The 20925-nt window shown below is 31.9% G+C and overlaps 1 protein-coding gene across 2 annotated transcripts in view; it reads right to left on the minus strand.

Annotated features, from left to right (window-relative positions):
* The window catches only part of LOC145293730 (ciliated left-right organizer metallopeptidase-like), a 109027-nt gene that overhangs the window by 29208 nt on the left and 58894 nt on the right, over nt 1-20925 (minus strand). For both annotated transcript variants that reach the window (XM_080140181.1, XM_080140180.1), the window contains exons 3-8: nt 20342-20420; nt 16441-16495; nt 9241-9390; nt 7478-7597; nt 4267-4342; nt 1025-1182 (exon numbers count right to left, since the gene is read on the minus strand). In XM_080140181.1, coding sequence (XP_079996307.1) covers nt 1025-1182; nt 4267-4342; nt 7478-7597; nt 9241-9390; nt 16441-16495; nt 20342-20420 — 638 coding nt within the window. The remainder of the gene's footprint in view (nt 1-1024; nt 1183-4266; nt 4343-7477; nt 7598-9240; nt 9391-16440; nt 16496-20341; nt 20421-20925) is intronic.

Here is a 20925-nt window from a genome sequence, read left to right on the forward strand (position 1 = left end):
ATACAGACAATGTAGAAATACTCCCCTGGGAATCAGAGAGTTCCAAGATACCAAGAGAGACAGACTCTCGTCTTGTATCCCCTTTGTGAATCAACCTTTGTATTAACCCTAAGTGAATGTCCTGTGTTATGATTATCTGAAGAAAGATATATCAGATTTGAACAAAATCAAATAAAAAATGACAATTAACCGTTTTTGGCATCAGAAAATAGGCACATTCCGATACGGATTCAGATCCCCCAAAAAGTACAAACTTTTCTGATTCCCAATTCCAATTTATATATTTTATAGCCTTTTTGTGTTATCTATTATGTTCCTATTTACAATGCCTCCCCACAGGACAGAGTTAGACACCAGGGTTGTTTTTTAACGTGGAGAAAAGGAATAAAAATAAAAATTGTCTCAGTCGTGAAAGATTTCTCCTCCACTGACAGAGAACAAGAAATTGAAGTGCAGCATCTAAAGACACTTTGATCTTGTTTATATATGTCCCGAAGGCCAAGTTATCTATTATGTTATTTGCACACTTCCTGAACTCATCCTGGAATGATGTGTCTGTGAGTGTTCTTATGTAGGTTATTATTAAATTAAAAAAAAAAAAAAAAGAAAGAAAAGAAAAAGAAAAGAAAAAGAAAAAAAAAGAAAAAAAGAAAAAAAAGCATAATTCTCCCCTCCCTCTTTCAATGCTTCTTTCCTAAAATATTTCTTTCTCGCCGTGAGAAATATTACATTAGGCTCAGAAAGTGGGATTGAATAATCCTTCCTGCAGAGTGCAGAGAAGGAGCACTCTTGCACCTGCAAAAGTAGTATGTGCAGCCTTGTCAGCATTCCCCAACAGAGGCGCCTCAGGCGATTAGCAATACACTAATCCATTCTCCAAGAGAGAGGGGAAAGCCTGAGACAGTGGACCACCTAGAACTGCACAGGACCAGCATTACACCGCAATCAACAGGGAACAGGTCATTATAATATCTTTATTTTGGGTCCGAGGGGAAAAAAAATTCCCTGGCTAAGCTCTTCTTACCTTCGTTTCCATCAAGACGCCATACTTGTTGTTAGTGTGGCAATCGAAATGTTGTCGGGCTTTTTTTACAACCGAGGGCAGAATCAGCTTTTTAGAACCTCCTTTGTCAGATTTTTCATCATTTAATGCGATACAGGGAAGCTCACTGTCTTCAACAGCTGGAATGAGAAGAAGAAGAAAAAATAGTTTGGAATTTTTGAGATGAGGATTGATAATTTGTATGATTTGGACTACTGTTCTCATCTTGAGTTTTATTCGCACAATGTTTCGACTGATATAACCTCCAAGCTTTTTCGGGTGTATCTTGTCAATGGCTTCTATTCGTAAATAGTGGAAAGAATATTTGAATTTTCTTTTTTTTTTTTTGGTCCGACAAGCCAACTTGTTAGAATTCCACCTGTCTCATTAAATCCCAGGCGTTTTGGTCAAAGTGTCCTCTAACCTACTTCAGGTGTATCTTGTCCAACTCGGGGAATTTTTCTGCAAGGTACAATGGCATAACGGATAAAGTACTAGGTGGAGGTTGAAGTTCAATCCTCATACGTGAAGAACACAATTGTGAATTACTCAAGATTTCTACTCGGCCATGGTTAACAGTCAAATCTAATAAAATGGCTAACAGTCAAAAAGTAATGAAATCCTTAACAGTAAAAAAAAAAAGTAATGAAATCCTTAACAGTAAAAAAAAAAAGTAATGAAATCCTTAACAGTAAAAAAAAAAAGTAATGAAATCCTTAACAGTAAAAAAAAAAAGTAATGAAATCCTTAACAGTAAAAAAAAAAGTAATGAAATCCTTAACAGTAAAAAAAAAAAGTAATGAAATCCTTAACAGTAAAAAAAAAAAGTAATGAAATCCTTAACAGTAAAAAAAAAAAGTAATGAAATCCTTAACAATAAAAAAAAAAAGTAATGAAATTCTTAACAGTAAAAAAAAAAAGTAATGAAATCCTTAACAGTAAAAAAAAAAAGTAATGAAATCCTTAACAGTAACAAAAAAAAGTAATGAAATCCTTAACAGTAAAAAAAAAAAGTAATGAAATCCTTAACAGTAAAAAAAAAAAGTAATGAAATCCTTAACAGTAAAAAAAAAAAGTAATGAAATCCTTAACAGTAAAAAAAAAAAGTAATGAAATCCTTAACAGTAAAAAAAAAAGTAATGAAATCCTTAACAGTAAAAAAAAAAAGTAATGAAATTCTTAACAGTAAAAAAAAAAAGTAATGAAATCCTTAACAGTAAAAAAAAAAAGTAATGAAATCCTTAACAGTAAAAAAAAAAAGTAATGAAATTCTTAACAGTAAAAAAAAAAAGTAATGAAATTCTTAACAGTAAAAAAAAAAAGTAATGAAATTCTTAACAGTAAAAAAAAAAGTAATGAAATTCTTAACAGTAAAAAAATAATACAATGGTAAACCGTCATAAAATAAAATCGTTAACAGTAAAAAAAGTAATAAAATGGAAAACAGTCAACAAGTAATAAAATCGTTAACAGTCAGCAAATAATAAAATCGTTAACAGTCAGCAAATAATAAAATCGTTAACAGTCAACAAATAATAAAATCGTTAACAGTCAACAAATAATAAAATCGTTAACAGTCAACAAATAATAAAATCGTTAACAGTCAACAAATAATAAAATCGTTAACAGTCAACAAATAATAAAATCGTTAACAGTCAACAAGTAATAAAATCGTTAACAGTCAACAAGTAATAAAATCGTTAACAGTCAACAAATAATAAAATCGTTAACAGTCAACAAATAATAAAATCGTTAACAGTCAACAAGTAATAAAATCGTTAACAGTCAACAAGTAATAAAATCGTTAACAGTCAACAAAAAATAAAATCGTTAACAGTCAACAAAAAATAAAATCGTTAACAGTCAACAAAAAATAAAATCGTTAACAGTCAACAAAAAATAAAATCGTTAACAGTCAACAAAAAATAAAATCGTTAACAGTCAACAAATAATAAAATCGTTAACAGTCAACAAATAATAAAATCGTTAACAGTCAACAAATAATAAAATCGTTAACAGTCAACAAATAATAAAATCGTTAACAGTCAACAAGTAATAAAATCGTTAACAGTCAACAAATAATAAAATCGTTAACAGTCAACAAATAATAAAATCGTTAACAGTCAACAAGTAATAAAATCGTTAACAGTCAACAAGTAATAAAATCGTTAACAGTCAACAAGTAATAAAATCGTTAACAGTCAACAAAAAATAAAATCGTTAACAGTCAAGAAAAAATAAAATCGTTAACAGTCAACAAAAAATAAAATCGTTAACAGTCAACAAAAAATAAAATCGTTAACAGTCAACAAATAATAAAATCGTTAACAGTCAACAAATAATAAAATCGTTAACAGTCAACAAATAATAAAATCGTTAACAGTCAACAAATAATAAAAGCGTTAACAGTCAACAAATAATAAAATCGTTAACAGTCAACAAATAATAAAATCGTTAACAGTCAAAAAGTAATAAAATCGTTAACAGTCAAAAAGTAATAAAATCATTAACAGTCAAAAAGTAATAAAAGTCAATTATTGTTTTTATTTTTAACATACATAATTGGAATAGACCACCATAAACAAAAGGAAATATCACAAATAGTAATAAAAGGCTGATTGAGGGGAGGTGGCATAAAGAAGGAGATATAACAGACAGTTTATTAGCAATTCATTATAAGTAGCAATCTACTGGAGGTTAGAAGTTTAATCCTTACTACACATTTTTTTTTTTCCTTTATTCAACAACTAGCCTAGGTGCCCGGCATTGCGCGGGTGTTTAGAGGTGCGTGTTGAGCAAAAAAAAAAAAGTGGTAGTAGGCAAGCAGGCTCGAACTTGTACCAGGAAGGAGGAAAAGAAAGTGAAAAAAAAAAGTGACGTGTTAGCTGTTGCACCCATCGTCAAACCGGAAATGATGTAGGTTTAAATTATGACTAGACAATCGAAAAGAGGCGATGAATTTCAAAATTATTGGCGAAGAAAGCGACCCCTCCCTGTAGAAAAGTGCCCAGTTGAGGATGAAGGAATTAATGTTTTGGGCCAATTTTTCAATATTTGTCGTCTGAGCTTCAAAATGATACCAATCTCGTGAAAATCCGTCACCTCTGTCAAAAGTTTTTGTGAGATATACAAACATACATACATTTAAACAGACAGGTGAAATTTATATGATAGATGAACATAAAACTGTTATCAATAGATGTTATGAAATACTTAGTACGTACTTGGTTTACAAGATTCAAACTTTTTGAATAACCGTTTTGAGAATCCCATCGCATGAAGAAGTTCGTGAATTGCCACCTGAAAATGAGAAAAAAATGAGAAAAGGTTTTAAACACCTGAAAGGTAAATCATAGATCGTACTGCTGCTATCAGGTCGGTGCAGAAGCTTTGATGATTTTTAATTCCATCTTGAAAATAGAAAAACTAAATTTTTTTAAATCTTTATTCATAACAATAATGACCTTTTCTCTCTTTAACTTGATTTCATCTGTCAATGGGTTCATAAATGCCTTCTAAAAATCTTTAGGTTTCAATGCCTTGGTATTCGTCTTGGGGAGGCTCCATGTTTTGACAAGCTTCTGGGCTTGACCTTTACTCCTGATTTGAAATGGAACACATACATCAAATCTGTTGCCAAGGTCACTGGAAAAAATGGTGGGATCCTTCTATCACTTCAGTAAATATCTCACTGCTGATACAATTTTCTATCTATATAAAAGCCAAGTACGTCCAAGGATGGAGTACTGTTGCCACATCTGGGCAGGAGCTTTTTTTTTTTTTTTTTTTTTTTTTACACAGTGATCACCACTTATCAAGGCCCGGAAGCCACTCAGGGATAAGGGTTATTGCAAGTACATTACGTTAGTGTGGAGATTTGATGAAGTGTTTACTTAAGGGGGCGGTTCATTAGGAATTTGTTAACGTTGGACTTGAACACATCCAAGTTGTAATCCGGTGGGAAGCAGGCAGACGGAACAGAGTTCCACAGGCGTGCAGTTCTAGAAGCAGCTTATCCTTCCTTGACAGAGTTCAAAATAGACATCGTAGCTTAGTGGGGATGCCTTTTTCTCTACCCTGCAACCTCTCTCCCACAAAAGAGACGTTGCGAGCTTATTTCTGCTTTATTGTTTTTTCCATGGCAAGTGCTCGTCTCAGCTGCAATCTATGGTCCTCCCTCGCCAAACTTTCACAAAAAACACTTGTCTAGCTGAAACCACTGTCAATAATTTTCCTCACTCTTTATCTGTGCCTAAACCAAAACGTAGATTTCATGAACAAAGCTTCTTTCTTAGAACTGCACGCCTGTGGAACTCTTTTCCGTTAGCCTGTTTCTCAGCTGACTACAATTTGGTAGTCTTCAAGTCCAACATAAACAAATTCTTGATGAACCGTCCCCTTAAGTAATCTAATTTACCAAATTTACACTACTAACGATTACTACAATATTATCCGTTGACTACTGTACACTCAATAATGCTTATCCTCGAGTGGCGTCCGGGCCTTGATATGTGGTGACTCCTATGTAAAAAAAAAAAAATATTTTTAAATATCAAATATGAATTTAACTCATACTCAATCTTCTCACGAGATTATCCTTGAAATAAGTGATAGTCTTAGGGAGCCAGGTTAGGAGAATATAGGGTACTAGTGCACTTATTGATCCTTGCTAAAATAATATTATTTAGAAAGCCATTCTTAACATGGGGCGGAGAGAGTGTTTTGTACCTATTCTGTACTTTAACCTTACAATTTAATAAAAACAAATATCATAAAACTTTAATTAAACTTGAAAAGACTATTTAAAATATAGCGCGGAACAATAAGTGCACTAGCACCGAATATATTTCCGACCAAATTCTTCTAGATCTTTGGTCAGTAGTGTAAGCATGAGCATTATCATGATGGAAGATGACTTTTTTTTATTATTTATTTGCATTTTCACCACAAACAAAGCACAGTGCCACTTTGATGTAGGGGGATACTATCTGGGATATAATTTGCAGGAATACTAAGTAGGGAGTTGAGCAGCAAGATTTCTGTTTACATTACACTTGAACTTCTGCATGTCAGTGCAGTTGGGGAAGCAGGAACCCGGAAGAGAATTCCAAAATCTAGCAGTTCTAAGGAAGAAACTATTAGAATAGAAAGCTGTCTGGCATCTGAGGATCTCTACTGTGTAGGGGTGGGATTTTGCTGCTTGTCGGAGGTGTTTATGTCAAAGGGATACAAGGGCTTGTAGTTTGTGAGAGCACCTACGATTAGAATATTTGTAAAACAGGCACAGGGATGCAATATTTCATTGATGGGACAGAGGTTGAAGTCTAACTCACAGTGCGAGGTCTATTAGGTTGGCAACTCTTTTGAACCCTTTCTAAAAAAGGTCATTTTCAGGTCAACATGGATGAGAATATTGCAGAAAAATCTGAATGGTGCTTTAATAATCTCAGAGAAAAAATTTATAAATTATTCATGGTGATATGTTTATGTATTAAAATGCATAAAATAAATTACGGTTATTTAATCAAAAGCTGGCAAACTTATGCATTGACCCGATACACTTGGAGCATGCAACTAAATTTAAAGCAGAGTAACTTCTACAGTTTACTTTAACTATGTCCTGAGAGGACCACATATTTATCATTTAAAAAAATAAAGCTAATATTAAGAAAAGTAAAAAAAAATCATAAAGAGAAAAAATTGAAAATTTTAGCAAAATAAAGAAAAGGGGAGCTAACTCTTTAATTTGAGAATAATCAGCTTTTTCCAGTTTGAAAAAAAAAAAAATGAAGAAAAAGTCTATTTCCATGTTTTAGATCAAAGGAGAATACAAATCAGCGCATACAATGATAGAGATTAGAACTGGCGGTTATTTATAAGAGGAAAAAAATGCATGCTCATAGATGTGCAGTTTTACAGATGTTAGTAATTTGCAAACACGCATATTGACCTTAAAAAAATATTTTTTTAAATGAGATACGACAGTGGGATGGACTAAAAAACATGTGGTACATTTGAGTAGATAAGAAAGAAAAGTATGTAATTATTTTTCTAGTATTGTTCTAGTGTTATTCTACTATTGTTTTTTCTAGTGTCATTCTGTTATTGTTGTTCTAGTGTTTTGCTAATGTTCCGCTGTTTTTGTAATGTTGTTCTGCTATTACTTTGCTGCTAGTGTTTTTCTAGTGTTATTCTATTACTGTTCTGCTAGTGTTTTTCTAGTGTTGTTCTTGTGTTGTGCTAGTGTTGTCTTAAAGGTTCCTTCACAATTTTAGATCGCTATGGAGTGATTATTGAGTTATAAAAGAGTTGTTCAATTTCTTACAATCAGAGGATTGTTTGAGATGGCAAGGAATTAACCTCTTCATTTCAAAGACAATGGTGATCAAATGTAAAGATCTGCAGAAAAAAATAAAAAAAAATCACAATGCTTACCATGAACATGCTGTCCTTGCTGACATCAAGCTGGTTTGGGCAGAAATTAATAACACCAGAAATTGGCCGACCATGTTGGTCTGTTTGACAATAGCCAGCAAATGCAATTACATGTTTGTCCTGTCAAAAGAGAAAATTAAAATAACTGAAGTTGATTATGTTACATTAACGCGTATGATTCTTGCTTCTCATTATGGCTGTTATACTGCAGCAATGCTTCTCATTAATATTGTGACGTGAAACCATGCCAATTTCTTGTTCAACAAGAAACCATTAAAATGGTCGATTTTTATGATGAAATTAAATGATCGATTATTATGATTGGTAAAAGTATATTGTTAGATAGAAATATTTTAAAGATATGAAAAGTTATGTTAAGTTGAATATTTACATTTAATAGTTGTTAGGAATGTTGATGTTAATTTGACAGATAAAATTTAAGCTTGTATATATATATATACATATATATATGAATCAGTAAAGAGAGAAAATAAAGGTATAAAAACTATAATATATATATATATATATATATATATATATATATATATAGTGCAAAATTTTGTTGAAAATTCAAAGACTCACGTTTTCTTTTTTTATAACCTTCGTTTATTTCCTGGATTTTTTTCCATTATAGCTGTTTCGTTAGTGGGAAGGCAATTTTACGATTTATGTGTCCATAAAAATATCCTGTCCCCACCAACTTCTTCAGATGTTTTTACATTAGATTTTTACTACAAAAGTCTTTTTACTCGAATACGATGCTTAGCATGTTAAAAATATACAACAATACTACATACATGGGCGAATGGTGACCTTGTAAAGATACAGGATATTTTCAGATGTAAGTAACTTTTAGCCCGGTAGAGAGAGCCCACCTTCCTTGCAGCGGCCTTGGCAATGCTCTCAATGTATTTGTTCCAACTCATGTTCTCTGTGAACGTTAAGACGAGGAGTTTGAAAGAAGTACTTTCAGGTAATGTACCTTTAGCCATAGCTATTGGAGGTGGAGAAGGTTTCTTGTAATTATTGTTTATCTTTTTATTTGCTTTAGTTGCTATTAGGGTCCAAAAGAGTGGAACTTACAACTGAATTTTATCAAGTACTTCATCCACTACGCCATGGGTACTTACAGACAATTCTAGTATGAATTTTGGGTACCTTAAACCTATTTTTGGTTTTAGATGTGCATTCTTACTAATCACAATACAGCACTATTTATTATTAAATATTATTATTATATATTAGGGTTGGGATTATTAATTCATATTGGAGTTCAGAATTGGAAAAATTAGAACTTGCATGATAAATATTTGCGGTTAAATTGCCAGTAAAACTAAAATCTATACCCAACTTCACAAAAGAGTATTTTTTACATTTGATAAAATATATATATGCATAGTAATTGAATTTTTACGATAATTTTAAATCAAAAAAAAAAATAATAGATTACAAAAGAATAATTTTTACCGGGGAATATTTTACATTACACAAGCAAGGGAGATAATAAGATTTCAGTAAATCATTTCTTAAAAAAAAAAAAAAAAAAAAGGTTTCTTTTCTCTGGTGGTTCTCCATTCCTCAAAGTGACCTCCGCCGGCAATGGGGGGGGGGGTAACAACACAATGGCACATGCAAAACATATTAAGTAGTTTTAGCTTTTGTCTGGAGAGATTTCCATAAAACAAGTTGAAAAAAAAAAAAAAAAAAACATGTGAACAAGGGGAAAAAAAAATACAAAGAAAAATAAGGGGGTCAATTCATACCTTCAACCAGCAATTTTTTGAGTCTTTTACAGAAACATAAAGGAGATAGTCTGTATCGTTCACTCCCTCTCCAGGTTGGTGAAATATCTTGACAGGTTCCTTCTCCGTCCGACTCCACAGAGAGAATCCTTCCAAATGTTCATCTGGTATCTAAGACATTGGAAAAAAAAAGAAATGAATTTTCATTTAAAGATTTCTTAAATGGGACAATTTCAATATTTTTCTCAGATTTGAATACAATTACTGATTCTGTTCTAAGTTTCCGATTCTGATAGAATTACCAATTCCGACTCTATTTAAATTTCTGATACAATTACCGAGTCCGATCCTATTTAAATTTTGTTGTAAAAGGGAGTTGGATTACAGCAATAATCATGTAATATGTGCATATATTTTCATAAATCGAAAAATCAATTTATGAAATGTAATTTATAGATTTTAGTTTAAAATCAATTCATGAAATGTGATTTATAGATTTTAGTTTAAAATCAAGTCATGAAATGTGATTTATAGATTTTAGTTTAAAATCAAGTCATGAAATGTGATTTATAGATTTTAGTTTAAAATCAAGTCATGAAATGTGATTTATAGATTTTAGTTTAAAATCAAGTCATGAAATGTGATTTATAGATTTTAGTTTAAAATCAAGTCATGAAATGTGATTTATAGATTTTAGTTTAAAATCAAGTCATGAAATGTGATTTATAGATTTTAGTTTAAAATCAAGTCATGAAATGTGATTTATAGATTTTAGTTTAAAATCAAGTCATGAAATGTGATTTATAGATTTTAGTTTAAAATCAAGTCATGAAATGTGATTTATAGATTTTAGTTTAAAATCAAGTCATGAAATGTGATTTATAGATTTTAGTTTAAAATCAATTTATGAAATGTGATTTATAGATTTTAGTTTAAAATCAAGTCATGAAATGTGATTTATAGATTTTAGTTTAAAATCAATTCATGAAATGTGATTTATAGATTTTAGTTTAAAATCAATTTATGAAATGTGATTTATAGATTTTAGTTTAAAATCAAGTCATGAAATGTGATTTATAGATTTTAGTTTAAAATCAATTTATGAAATGTGATTTATAGATTTTAGTTTAAAATCAATTCATGAAATGTGATTTATAGATTTTAGTTTAAAATCAATTCATGAAATGTGATTTATAGATTTTAGTTTAAAATCAATTTATGAAATGTGATTTATAGATTTTAGTTTAAAATCAAGTCATGAAATGTGATTTATAGATTTTAGTTTAAAATCAATTTATGAAATGTGATTTATAGATTTTAGTTTAAAATCAATTCATGAAATGTGATTTATAGATTTTAGTTTAAAATCAATTCATGAAATGTGATTTATAGATTTTAGTTTAAAATCAATTTATGAAATGTGATTTATAGATTTTAGTTTAAAATCAAGTCATGAAATGTGATTTATAGATTTTAGTTTAAAATCAATTTATGAAATGTGATTTATAGATTTTAGTTTAAAATCAATTCATGAAATGTGATTTATAGATTTTAGTTTAAAATCAATTCATGAAATGTGATTTATAGATTTTAGTTTAAAATCAATTTATGAAATGTGATTTATAGATTTTAGTTTAAAATCAAGTCATGAAATGTGATTTATAGATTTTAGTTTAAAATCAATTTATGTTTATAATATCATCATTAATACGAGTCGTAGAAAATTAAGTTTTAAACCAAAATAAAAGAAATCATTTAAAGCATCGGAAGATAGGTAGACATTTTTCTGATTCCGATACACCAAAAAGTTTCGATTCATGATTCCAATACTAATATTATCTATATATATTATTACGAATTCCATTATTATTAATGCAAACAGACAATAATAACAACCCATTCGTGAGTTCGTAATAAAAAAAATAAGAATAAAAGATATTCATGAAATACAATGAACATTAAACAACATGTGTGCCCTGGGTTCGGTACACCTTGCTGAAATAAAAACATGGAGAGACTCTTTCAAAACTGGAAATATACAATAGACGAACGGACAGCATATGAAAATAATGGCAAACACGACACGCAATGATAACTTTAAAAGTTAAATTTTATTATAAAACAATGAACTAACTATGGTAATGCAATTAAGTGAAAATAAAAAAACAAATTATAAAGATGGGGAGGGGTATCTTTGTATACTATTCGAAGATGCCAACGAGAAATACATCAATATAAAAAAATATATCAGTCAATGGCAACATGAACTCGTTGACTTAAATATAGGAGAGAGAGGTAACTCGCATTTTTTTTTATGCTTCTTTTCTCTTATTTTTTTCTCTTTCAACTTTCAAAGCAAACTTTAACCTTCATTTTATTCGCCTCGGGCAATAGTTCATAGCATGCGGTATTCCTATTGTATCCATTCAATATTTCGGTTATTCTCGGAGTATCCTGTCTCCTGTGTTCATGAAATTAACATCCTGTATTCCGACAACACTAGCTTGTTCTCCCAAGCATTATTTCTTTCCTTTCACTGTTGATATGGAGTTCCTTCCAGGCATTACTTTGTTTCTTTCGCTGTTGATGGAGGGGGGGGGGATATCCACATCTTTGTTCATCTGTCCCTGGGTGAAGCCGTGGAAAATTTTCCACGTGCACAAGCCTTGGTGCCCCGGCCAAGTAGTCAAGGTCTTTCTTCCTCTTTCCCCCCCCTCTCTCTCTCCCCCTCTTCTTAGTACATTTCTTAGCCCTTTCTTTCCTTTATTCTTCGTTGCCTAGCAGCCCGCACGGGTCAATGAGTTTATGAGCAAATGACCCGGTCATCAGTCACCTGCAAGTCTGGGTAATAGACGCCTCTCCCATCTCTCTCCTTCTCTTCTATACTCACTGTCTCTTTCTCTCTCTTTTGGAAACTATGTTCATTTGCCTTTGGTAAAGTAGTCAAATAACAACAAAAAAAAAAAAACAATACATTTCTTGTTGGCCCGAAATTAAATATTTCAATTTTTAATTAATTACGTAATCCAATTTACGGGTTACGTCACAATATATATATATATATATATATATATATATATATATATATATATATATGTACACACATATATACACACACACACTTTGGCATATGAAAGATATAATTGAAGGCTTCAAATTGAAAGAGAAAAAGGCTGAAGACTTGGAGATCAAAGAGACCTCTGCAAAGTTATACATGTCATCCACATACAGTACTTCTAACCATTGCGCTATACAGCTGCTGTAATGTAGGCAGTGAATTAACAACGTTTTGACATTATCCAAATACCTAAGCTCGATTTGTTTACACAAAGAGCATCACTTCATATGCTGGTAATTTGTATATCACTTCCTAAATGCTCAACCTAAGATAGGGAGTACACACACATACAGTGTGTGTGCATATCTGAAGGAAGACGTGTCAAATCTTACAATCACCATATCACGTAAAAAAAAAAGGAAAAAAAAAAATTAGATTTTCCTGATGCAGATTCTGTTTTGAATTGAAATATCAGATTTAATTTCAGTAAATAAATATATTTATTTTTAAATAAATATATTTATTTATTGAAAGAGATTCTGCACTTGTTTGGCTTTATGTGTTAAATTTTTTTATTTTGTATTCCATGTCAACAATGCTTACTATAAACAGTGGACTATTTATTTGTTTATTTATTTATATATTTATTTGTTTATTTATTTATTTGTTTATATATTTATTTATTTATACATAACTTTACAGATGTTTCTTTGATCTCTAATTTTTTTGTTTCTTTGCTTCTCTTTAAATTTGAAAATTAAATTTGAAGTCTTCGATTCTATCTTTCATCTGCTTTAATATGAAATTCACAGAAAGCCTGAAACATTTTCATCACATTTAATTAAATAATTTGATGAGTATGTCTATTATTTATATTCTAGATTTCATAATACGTTAAGACATTTCTAATCAATTTGAAATTTTATTTTGTAACTAGCCTGGGTGCCCAGTGTTGCCCGGGTGTTTGGAGGTGTGTGTTGAGCTAAAAAAAAAAAAAAAAAAACAAAAGTGGTAGTAGGCAGGCTCGAACCCGTACCGTGAAGGAGAAAAAGAATGTGACAAAAAAAAGTGACGTCTTTGTCGGTCCATCGCTAAACCAGAAATGGCAATGGTTTAAATAAAGGCTAGTCAATCAAAAAGAGGGGATGACTTTCGAAAATATTGGCGAAAAAAATGACCCCTCCCTATAGAAAAATACCCAGCTGAGAGTGAAGGAATTAATGTTTTTAGCCAATTTTTCGATATTTGTCATCTGAAGGGTCTAGCTTAATGTTACTAATCTTGTGAAAATCTTTCGTCTCTTGAAAGTTTTAGGCACACATACAAACATACATACATTTAAACAGACAGGTGAGATTTATATTATAGATGAGCAAAGCAAATTATCTCAATTTTAAGCTTAACAGACAAATAGAAATAATTCCCATGACTCTAGGAGCTGCTGAGAAGTGCAGTGGTGTCCAGGGTGAACAAGATAGCCATCAGCTGACCCTACATCTTCCAGCAGAATTTTTCTCCTGCACACAAGACCAAGATGACTAATGGCCACCCTCCTCATCCGAATGACATTCCCTTGACTATTTATTTTGGAACATAATCAAGGTTAAGGTAAACAAGCACGTAGAAAATTGATCAACTCTATGAAGCCTGCCATTGTGGAGGGATTCACTGCTATAGACAAGGATATGGCTGACAAAGTGTGCGAATCATTTTGAATGTAACTATTAGGTTAATAAAGAAGAATTTAAATTTTGATTTCAAATGATATTTTTTCAAATAAGTTTTCATTATAATACCTTTACTTTATATATCATATGCGTAGATAGAGCTTTTTGCTCTATCTAATCATTTGAATTACAATCGTTTTAAAACAGTTCTGTCTTCTTTTCTGAATACAACATGGAAAGAAAGCAAATTTGCACAATCTTCTTATTTCGATTAAAGCTAAGTTGAAAAGCTGCTAAAACTGCTTGCGATATGAACAAAGCATTTGATCCAGGAATCACTACTGAATGCACAGCACCATGGTGGTTAAAGAAACTTTGTCACATGATGAAAGTCTTGAAGATGATGAGTGTAGTGGTTGGCCATCGGATGTTGACAATGATCAATTAAAAGCCTCAGTCAACGCGAATCCATGCACAACTGTTCGAGAAGTTGCTTTTGAATTAGATGTAATGTATACGACGATTTCCAACCACTTGAGAGCGATTGGAAAGACAAAAAACTTGATAAATGGATGCCTCATAAATGGAACGACAATCAAAAGAAACGCTATTATGAAGAGTTATCTTCCCCTCTTTTATGAAACAAGAATGACCTGCTCTTCGACCAGGTTGTGACTTGCGATGAAAAGTGGGTTCTTTATGACAACCGGCGACGCTCAGCTCAGTTGTCAGACATCGACGAAGCTCCATGACACTTCTCAAAACCAGAGTTGCATCAGAAAAAAGATCACACTGTTTGATGGTCTGCAACCAGTTTCATCCATTACAGTTGTTTTAATGCAGGTGAAACGATTACGGTGGAGAAGTACTGTCAATAAATGGATGAAATGCATCAGAAACTTCGACAACAACACCCAGCATTAGTCAACAGAAAAGGCCCAATTCTCCTCCATGACAATGCCCACTCGCACGTTGCTAAACCAACCCTGCAGAAGTTGAACAAACTGGGCTATGAAACTCTGCATCATCCGCCATATTCTCCACACCTCTCACCTAATGATTACAACTTTTTCAAGCATCTCAACAACTTTCTGCGCGAGAAATGCTTCAAAAACGTAAGCGATACCAAAAACACTTTCAGCTACTTCATCACCACCAAAACGCAAGATTTTGACATTACTGGCATAAATATACTTGATTAGCGTTGGCAAAAGCGTGTTGATCCTGATGGTGCTTATTTCGATCAAAAATTTTTTGTTTGAGCTGAGATATGTTCATTTGAATTTAAAAGTTAAAAACCGCATGAACTTTGTCAACCTGATAATTGATGCCAAATAAACTGTCGAGTCTCTGCATATACAACTTCTGTTTTTATTGCTCTTTTCATTTTCATTTTTTTTTCAAATCTTGGATTTGGCTTTAACACTCTCTCTCTCTCTCTATATATATATATATATAAACGGAAAGAAATAAACGGTAAGATAGGCAACATCTGGAAATTTGGAATATAGACTTTTAGTCATTTGTTTATATATACTCTGTAGTTACATCCAGCTTCATAAATTAAAGGATCGATACAATATAATATATATAAGGTGAAATATAATTGAATAAGCATATCTTCTCCATAAACATATGTTTATTTATACAAATATTATTAGCTATATATATGCTTACATATTTCTGTAGTGGTCTCTACTTAGAGATCCTACGTCATCAGGTTAGTAGAGCAAGAGTACTTCTGATTAGTGAGGCAGATTGCTAAAACAATCTTTCACTTGGTGATACAAGCACCAAATTGAAATTTGTCAGGTTTGCTTCTGCAGCCATATTGCAAACTAGCAGCCATCTTGAATTTTCTGGTGGTTAACGTTCTTTTCTTAAAATGTATCTTCTGAACGTCATTTGTGCCAATTTTGGTGCTTGTATCACGAAGTGAAAGATTCTTATGGATAACCTACCCCACTAGATATGCTCAGTCCAAGAACACATTTTTTTTATAAAAGAGAGTATAAAAGAAAACTTGGGTTTTTTTATCTAGTTTTTTTCGGAGAGAAAAAAAAAGAGAAAGAAAAAGAGGAACAAGCTAAAGTACTAAAAATGACGTATTGCTGTAGTTTTTGGGATGTTAATTCAATGAAACAAGTTAGGGTTTAGAAAAAGTGTGCTCAATAACAAGTAGAACAGTATCATTGTGTGAATTTGTTTTATTAATACAAACATTATTGGCTACATACCAAGGTCAAGATTGTGGCTTGAGGATGTTTTAATTTCGAAAGCAATCACAACTGAAATATGTATGCACATTTGTAGCTAATAATGTTTATAGAAACAGAGAAAATTTACTGGCATAAATACACTTGCTTAGTGTTGGCAAAAGGAGAGGTGTGGTTGGGGATTGTGCAATCCTTGCTTCACAATTACAAGTGCAGGCACGTTTACAGAGAGTATCCATTGTTTCTCAAGACACAACGGGGAAGTCAAATATCATCTCACCTTAACAGTTTCTAAGCAGTATTCCCCACCATAGTTTCGCTCGGATCCACTGCATCTGGAAAAAATATATCAATCAAATTAATTATACATTGCATATAGTAGTTTTATTTTTAAGAAAAAAAAAAAATCAAATTTTATGGTTAAACAATAATCGATGACCACTTAATTCCTTTTCGCATGGCAACAGAGATAATTCAAAATAATTCAAACTTTCGAAAGATTTTAGAAAGCCATTCTTAACATGGCGAATGGGGAAAGCCTTTGGATTCTCATTAATCACTTAAAACTGGTTTGCTTTGTAAAAATAAAACTACTTGATACATTAGCATGATTTTTGGTGCATGATATTTTTATTCCATCATGGGTACATAGACCGAACACTTTCCTTTAATTTTTTTTTTTTGGGGGGGGGCGAGAATTATAGACAAGCATAAGAAAACAATTTGGATCAGATCTAACAAAGGATTACATATCAAATGGAAGAAAGTTGAAAAAAAACAAAAAAAAAAAAAACACAATCAAATCAGTTCAAATGGTTAGTTAACACCTTGCCTTTATTAATTGAAAATCTTTGGTTGCTTCGGATTGCTTTTATCTACTGTTGTCTATTCAGCTGATTGCTAATTTAACTCCAGAGTGAAGTGTTAGGTCCATGTTTCATGCAATGTCACATTTATTCAAAAATGTTTTTTTGTGTTGAAATAACATTCTGAATCGTCAAGGTTGTAACCACTTTGAACATGGTCTTCTCAAATGTTCATGCAAAATGGTTAGTATCTTCTGACATCTGCAATTTATCTGTTATCTCACAAAACATCATTCTAAATTCACTATTCTGATAAAATTACTGATTTTAATTCTTTTGAAATTTCTAAATATTTAATTAGAGATTTGTTGCTGTTTTAGTGGTTTTCGTAAAACCCCTGTATAATGCCTAGATATATTTTCAGAAACAAAAAATATACACTGTACACAAGTAGATCTGACTGACCAACAAGAGACTTTAGATGTGGACAGCTTAAAAGTGACAATGTTGTCTCAGTTGACCTTCTATTTCATTTCTTCAACAGCAACACCTCTATCATTTACTCCTATACCTACACTATGTAAGTTGCTAGAATTTTCAATGGGTCATGTTTTTATTTTTTCAATAACAATTTCAAACATACACGTTATAATTTCCTCCATTTCACTTCAAATGATTTTTTTCACTTTGAAGTATTTTGATATTCCTTGAAGAAAACTAATTTTTTGTGAGGTCTTTTTTTTTAAAGATTTTCTTTCGTTTTTCTGATTTTTCAATTCAACTCACTCCATTTTCAAAATGTTCAAAATTTATGGGTTTTTTTTTGGGGGGGGGGGGGGCATACTTTTTGCCAAGGTTTTGTGAGGTTTATTAATACTGGGGAAACTGGATAAAAAGCCCACTGAATAAAATCCCATCGTATGATTAAAAGGAACAAAACACCTGAAACGAGAAAGTTTTCTCACCACGTCAAGCACATTACCAAGAAGATTACAAAATGAAAAACTGTGGTATTCAACTAAACCTGCTTAAATTACATTAGTAAGGTATGAAAATATGTTTATATAAGTTTAATTGCCATAATTATATATTTTCATACCTACTTAGCTCTACTTGTATATTGAGCACTGTTGAAGTGTAACAGAGTGTGTATGGCAGCAGCAGCAGCAGAAAGCATAAAAAAAAGAAAGACATGGCCCGAGAGCAACCGGGAAAGACATCTTCTAAACATGGCCAGATAAAGAGAGTACCTAAAGAGAGAGTCTTGTTAAGCACATTGCAGTACAAGAAGACTTTAACAAGAAACAAGGCATCATTCAGTAAGGTATGAAAATATATTTATATAAGTTTAATTGCCATTATTATATATTTCCATACCTTACAATCTAGCTCTACTCGCATACTGAGCACTGTTGAAGTGTAACAGAGTGTGTATAGCAGCAGCAGCTGTAAGACAGCCAACGTATGCAAATGACCGACCCATGTATGAGGTGACGGCACAGCAAGGAAGAAAGAAAGAAAGTATAAAAAAAAGAAAAATGTGGCCCGAGAGCAACAGGAAAAGACATGTCCTAAACATGGCCGGACACAAGCAGAGTAGAATGTGTTCGACATATGTATGAGGTGACGTCACAGCAAGGAAGAAAGAAAGAAAGAAAGTATAAAAAAAAGAAAAATGTGGCCCGAGAGCAACAGGAAAAGACGTGTCCTAAACATGGCCGGACAAAAGCAGAGTAGAATGTGTTCGACATATGTATGAGGTGACGTCACAGCAAGGAAGAAAGAAAGAAAGGAAGAAAGAAAGAAGTATAAAAAAAAGAAAAATGTGGCCTGACAGCAACAGGAAAAGACGTGTCCTAAACATGGCCGGACAAAAGCAGAGTAGAATGTGTTCGACACGGCAGAGTCTTGTTAAACCCATTCGAGTATGAGAAGATTTTTTTTAACAAGAAACAAGACATCATTCAGGAAAATACCTGTGTTGTATATGGAAAGAGGACAGATCCCAGTAATTAGAGGAACAACATAAATAGGTTTGAAAATAATTTTTATTAAAGGAAAAGGCTAAAATCGAACCCAGTATTCAAAAGTTAAAAAGAAAACATATTGCAATTTAGATACAACTAGCCTGGGTGCCCAGTGTTGCCCGGGTGTTAGGAGGTGCGTGTTAAGAAAAAAAAAAGTGGTAGTACGCAGACAGGCTTGAACCCATGACACAAAGGCGGAAAAGAAAGTGAAAGAAAATCTGACGTTTTACCGTTGCTTCATGACGTGACCGGAAGTTTTTGGAATGTTAAAATTAGGCAAAGTTAATCCAACCAATACAATGACTTGCAAAAATGGCTTGCAAAAAATCGACCTCCCCCCTTGTAGAAAACTGCCTAATTGAGGGTGAAAGAATGAATGTTTTGGGCCAATTTTTAGATATTTGTTGTCCGAGACGTCGAGCTTCAAAATGATACTGATCTTGTGAAAATCTGTCGCCTCTGTTGAAAGTTTTAGGCAGACATACATACATACATACATTTAAACAGACAAGTGAGATTTATATTATAGATGATAGGAATAACGATACAACTAAAGGTCAGAGTTTAAGATAGGTGTATATAAATCCACATGAGAAAGCATTCACATGGTTCAGCACGTTTCTGACGTCACAAAGAAAGATAGATCACAATATATTCAAAAGTTAGGAGTCAGAGAGAGAAGCTTGTGGGGAGTTGAGTTGACAGAGTCAAAAGAGTGAGTTAGCTGAACACCTTTTGGAAGCAAACCAGAAAGGGAGTCAAGAGAATGTAATTCTGCAAGGCAATCGAATCCCTGACCATCTCATCTAGCTGGAAAATAAATATCATCATGTTATTTGTAAGTCTTCGTTCATTACTATTTCAACTGAAAAGGTAATGTGTTTTGAGATTCGTCTTGTAAAAGAACATTGTGTAAAACCCTTTCAAAGTATTAACTGTCTGTCCTCTTTAATAATCTGTCCCCACCATCAATAATGAATCTCATCCCCTATGTGTTAAAAAGAACAGTCCACTCTCATATCTATATCTCCTCTACTACAAATAATGAACTCAACAAGTAATTGGCATAGCAGTCGTTGTCGTTGTATACGCCATTATAGAAATGTCTCATCATCGTCCATTATATGTCCCCGATATGTGCCCCTGCTATTAAACACCTGAAAATAAATGTCTGTTGTTTCAACTGAAAAAAAAAGTAAGTTGAATTCTTTCCTTGTCCTTGCTTCTTCGCGATTGTCTGCATACAACGTCACAGAAGTAAATACTGAAAATCTATGCATACCTCCTTACATTATGTAATATTGTAATGTATATGAAATTAAATGAAACAGTAATAAATTATGCTTACTTATGCTTATTTGGTCCATCACTCCACTTTGTCTGACAGGCCGTCCGAGCCAAAAGCACAGGATTCAATGCCGGCACAACTGATAAAATAAATACAATTTAGATTCAATTTTAAAGAAATCATTCAATGTAAAAATACATAGATTTAGTAAATGCAATAAATGTTTGCGAAATCATTCAATATAAAAATACATAGATTTAATAAATGCAATAAATGTTTGCCAAATCATTTAATGTAAAAATACATAGATTTAATAAATGCAATAAATGTTTACCAAATCATTTAATGTAAAAATACATAGATTTAATAAATGCAATAAATGTTTGCCAAATCATTCAATATAAAAATACATAGATTTAATAAATGCAATAAATGTTTACTAAATCATTCAATGTAAAAATACATAGATTTAATAAATGCAATAAATGTTTACCAAATCATTTAATGTAAAAATACATAGATTTAATAAATGCAATAAATGTTTACCAAATCATTCAATATAAAAATACATAGATTTATACATGCAATAAATTTTACCCATCCTGGGACAGGCATTCTTTAATTTCTCAAACAGGACAGCTTTG

Source organism: Euprymna scolopes, chromosome 15 (assembly GCF_053919585.1).
Source record: "Euprymna scolopes isolate OS-2025 chromosome 15, ASM5391958v1, whole genome shotgun sequence".
Taxonomy (NCBI): domain Eukaryota; kingdom Metazoa; phylum Mollusca; class Cephalopoda; order Sepiida; family Sepiolidae; genus Euprymna; species Euprymna scolopes.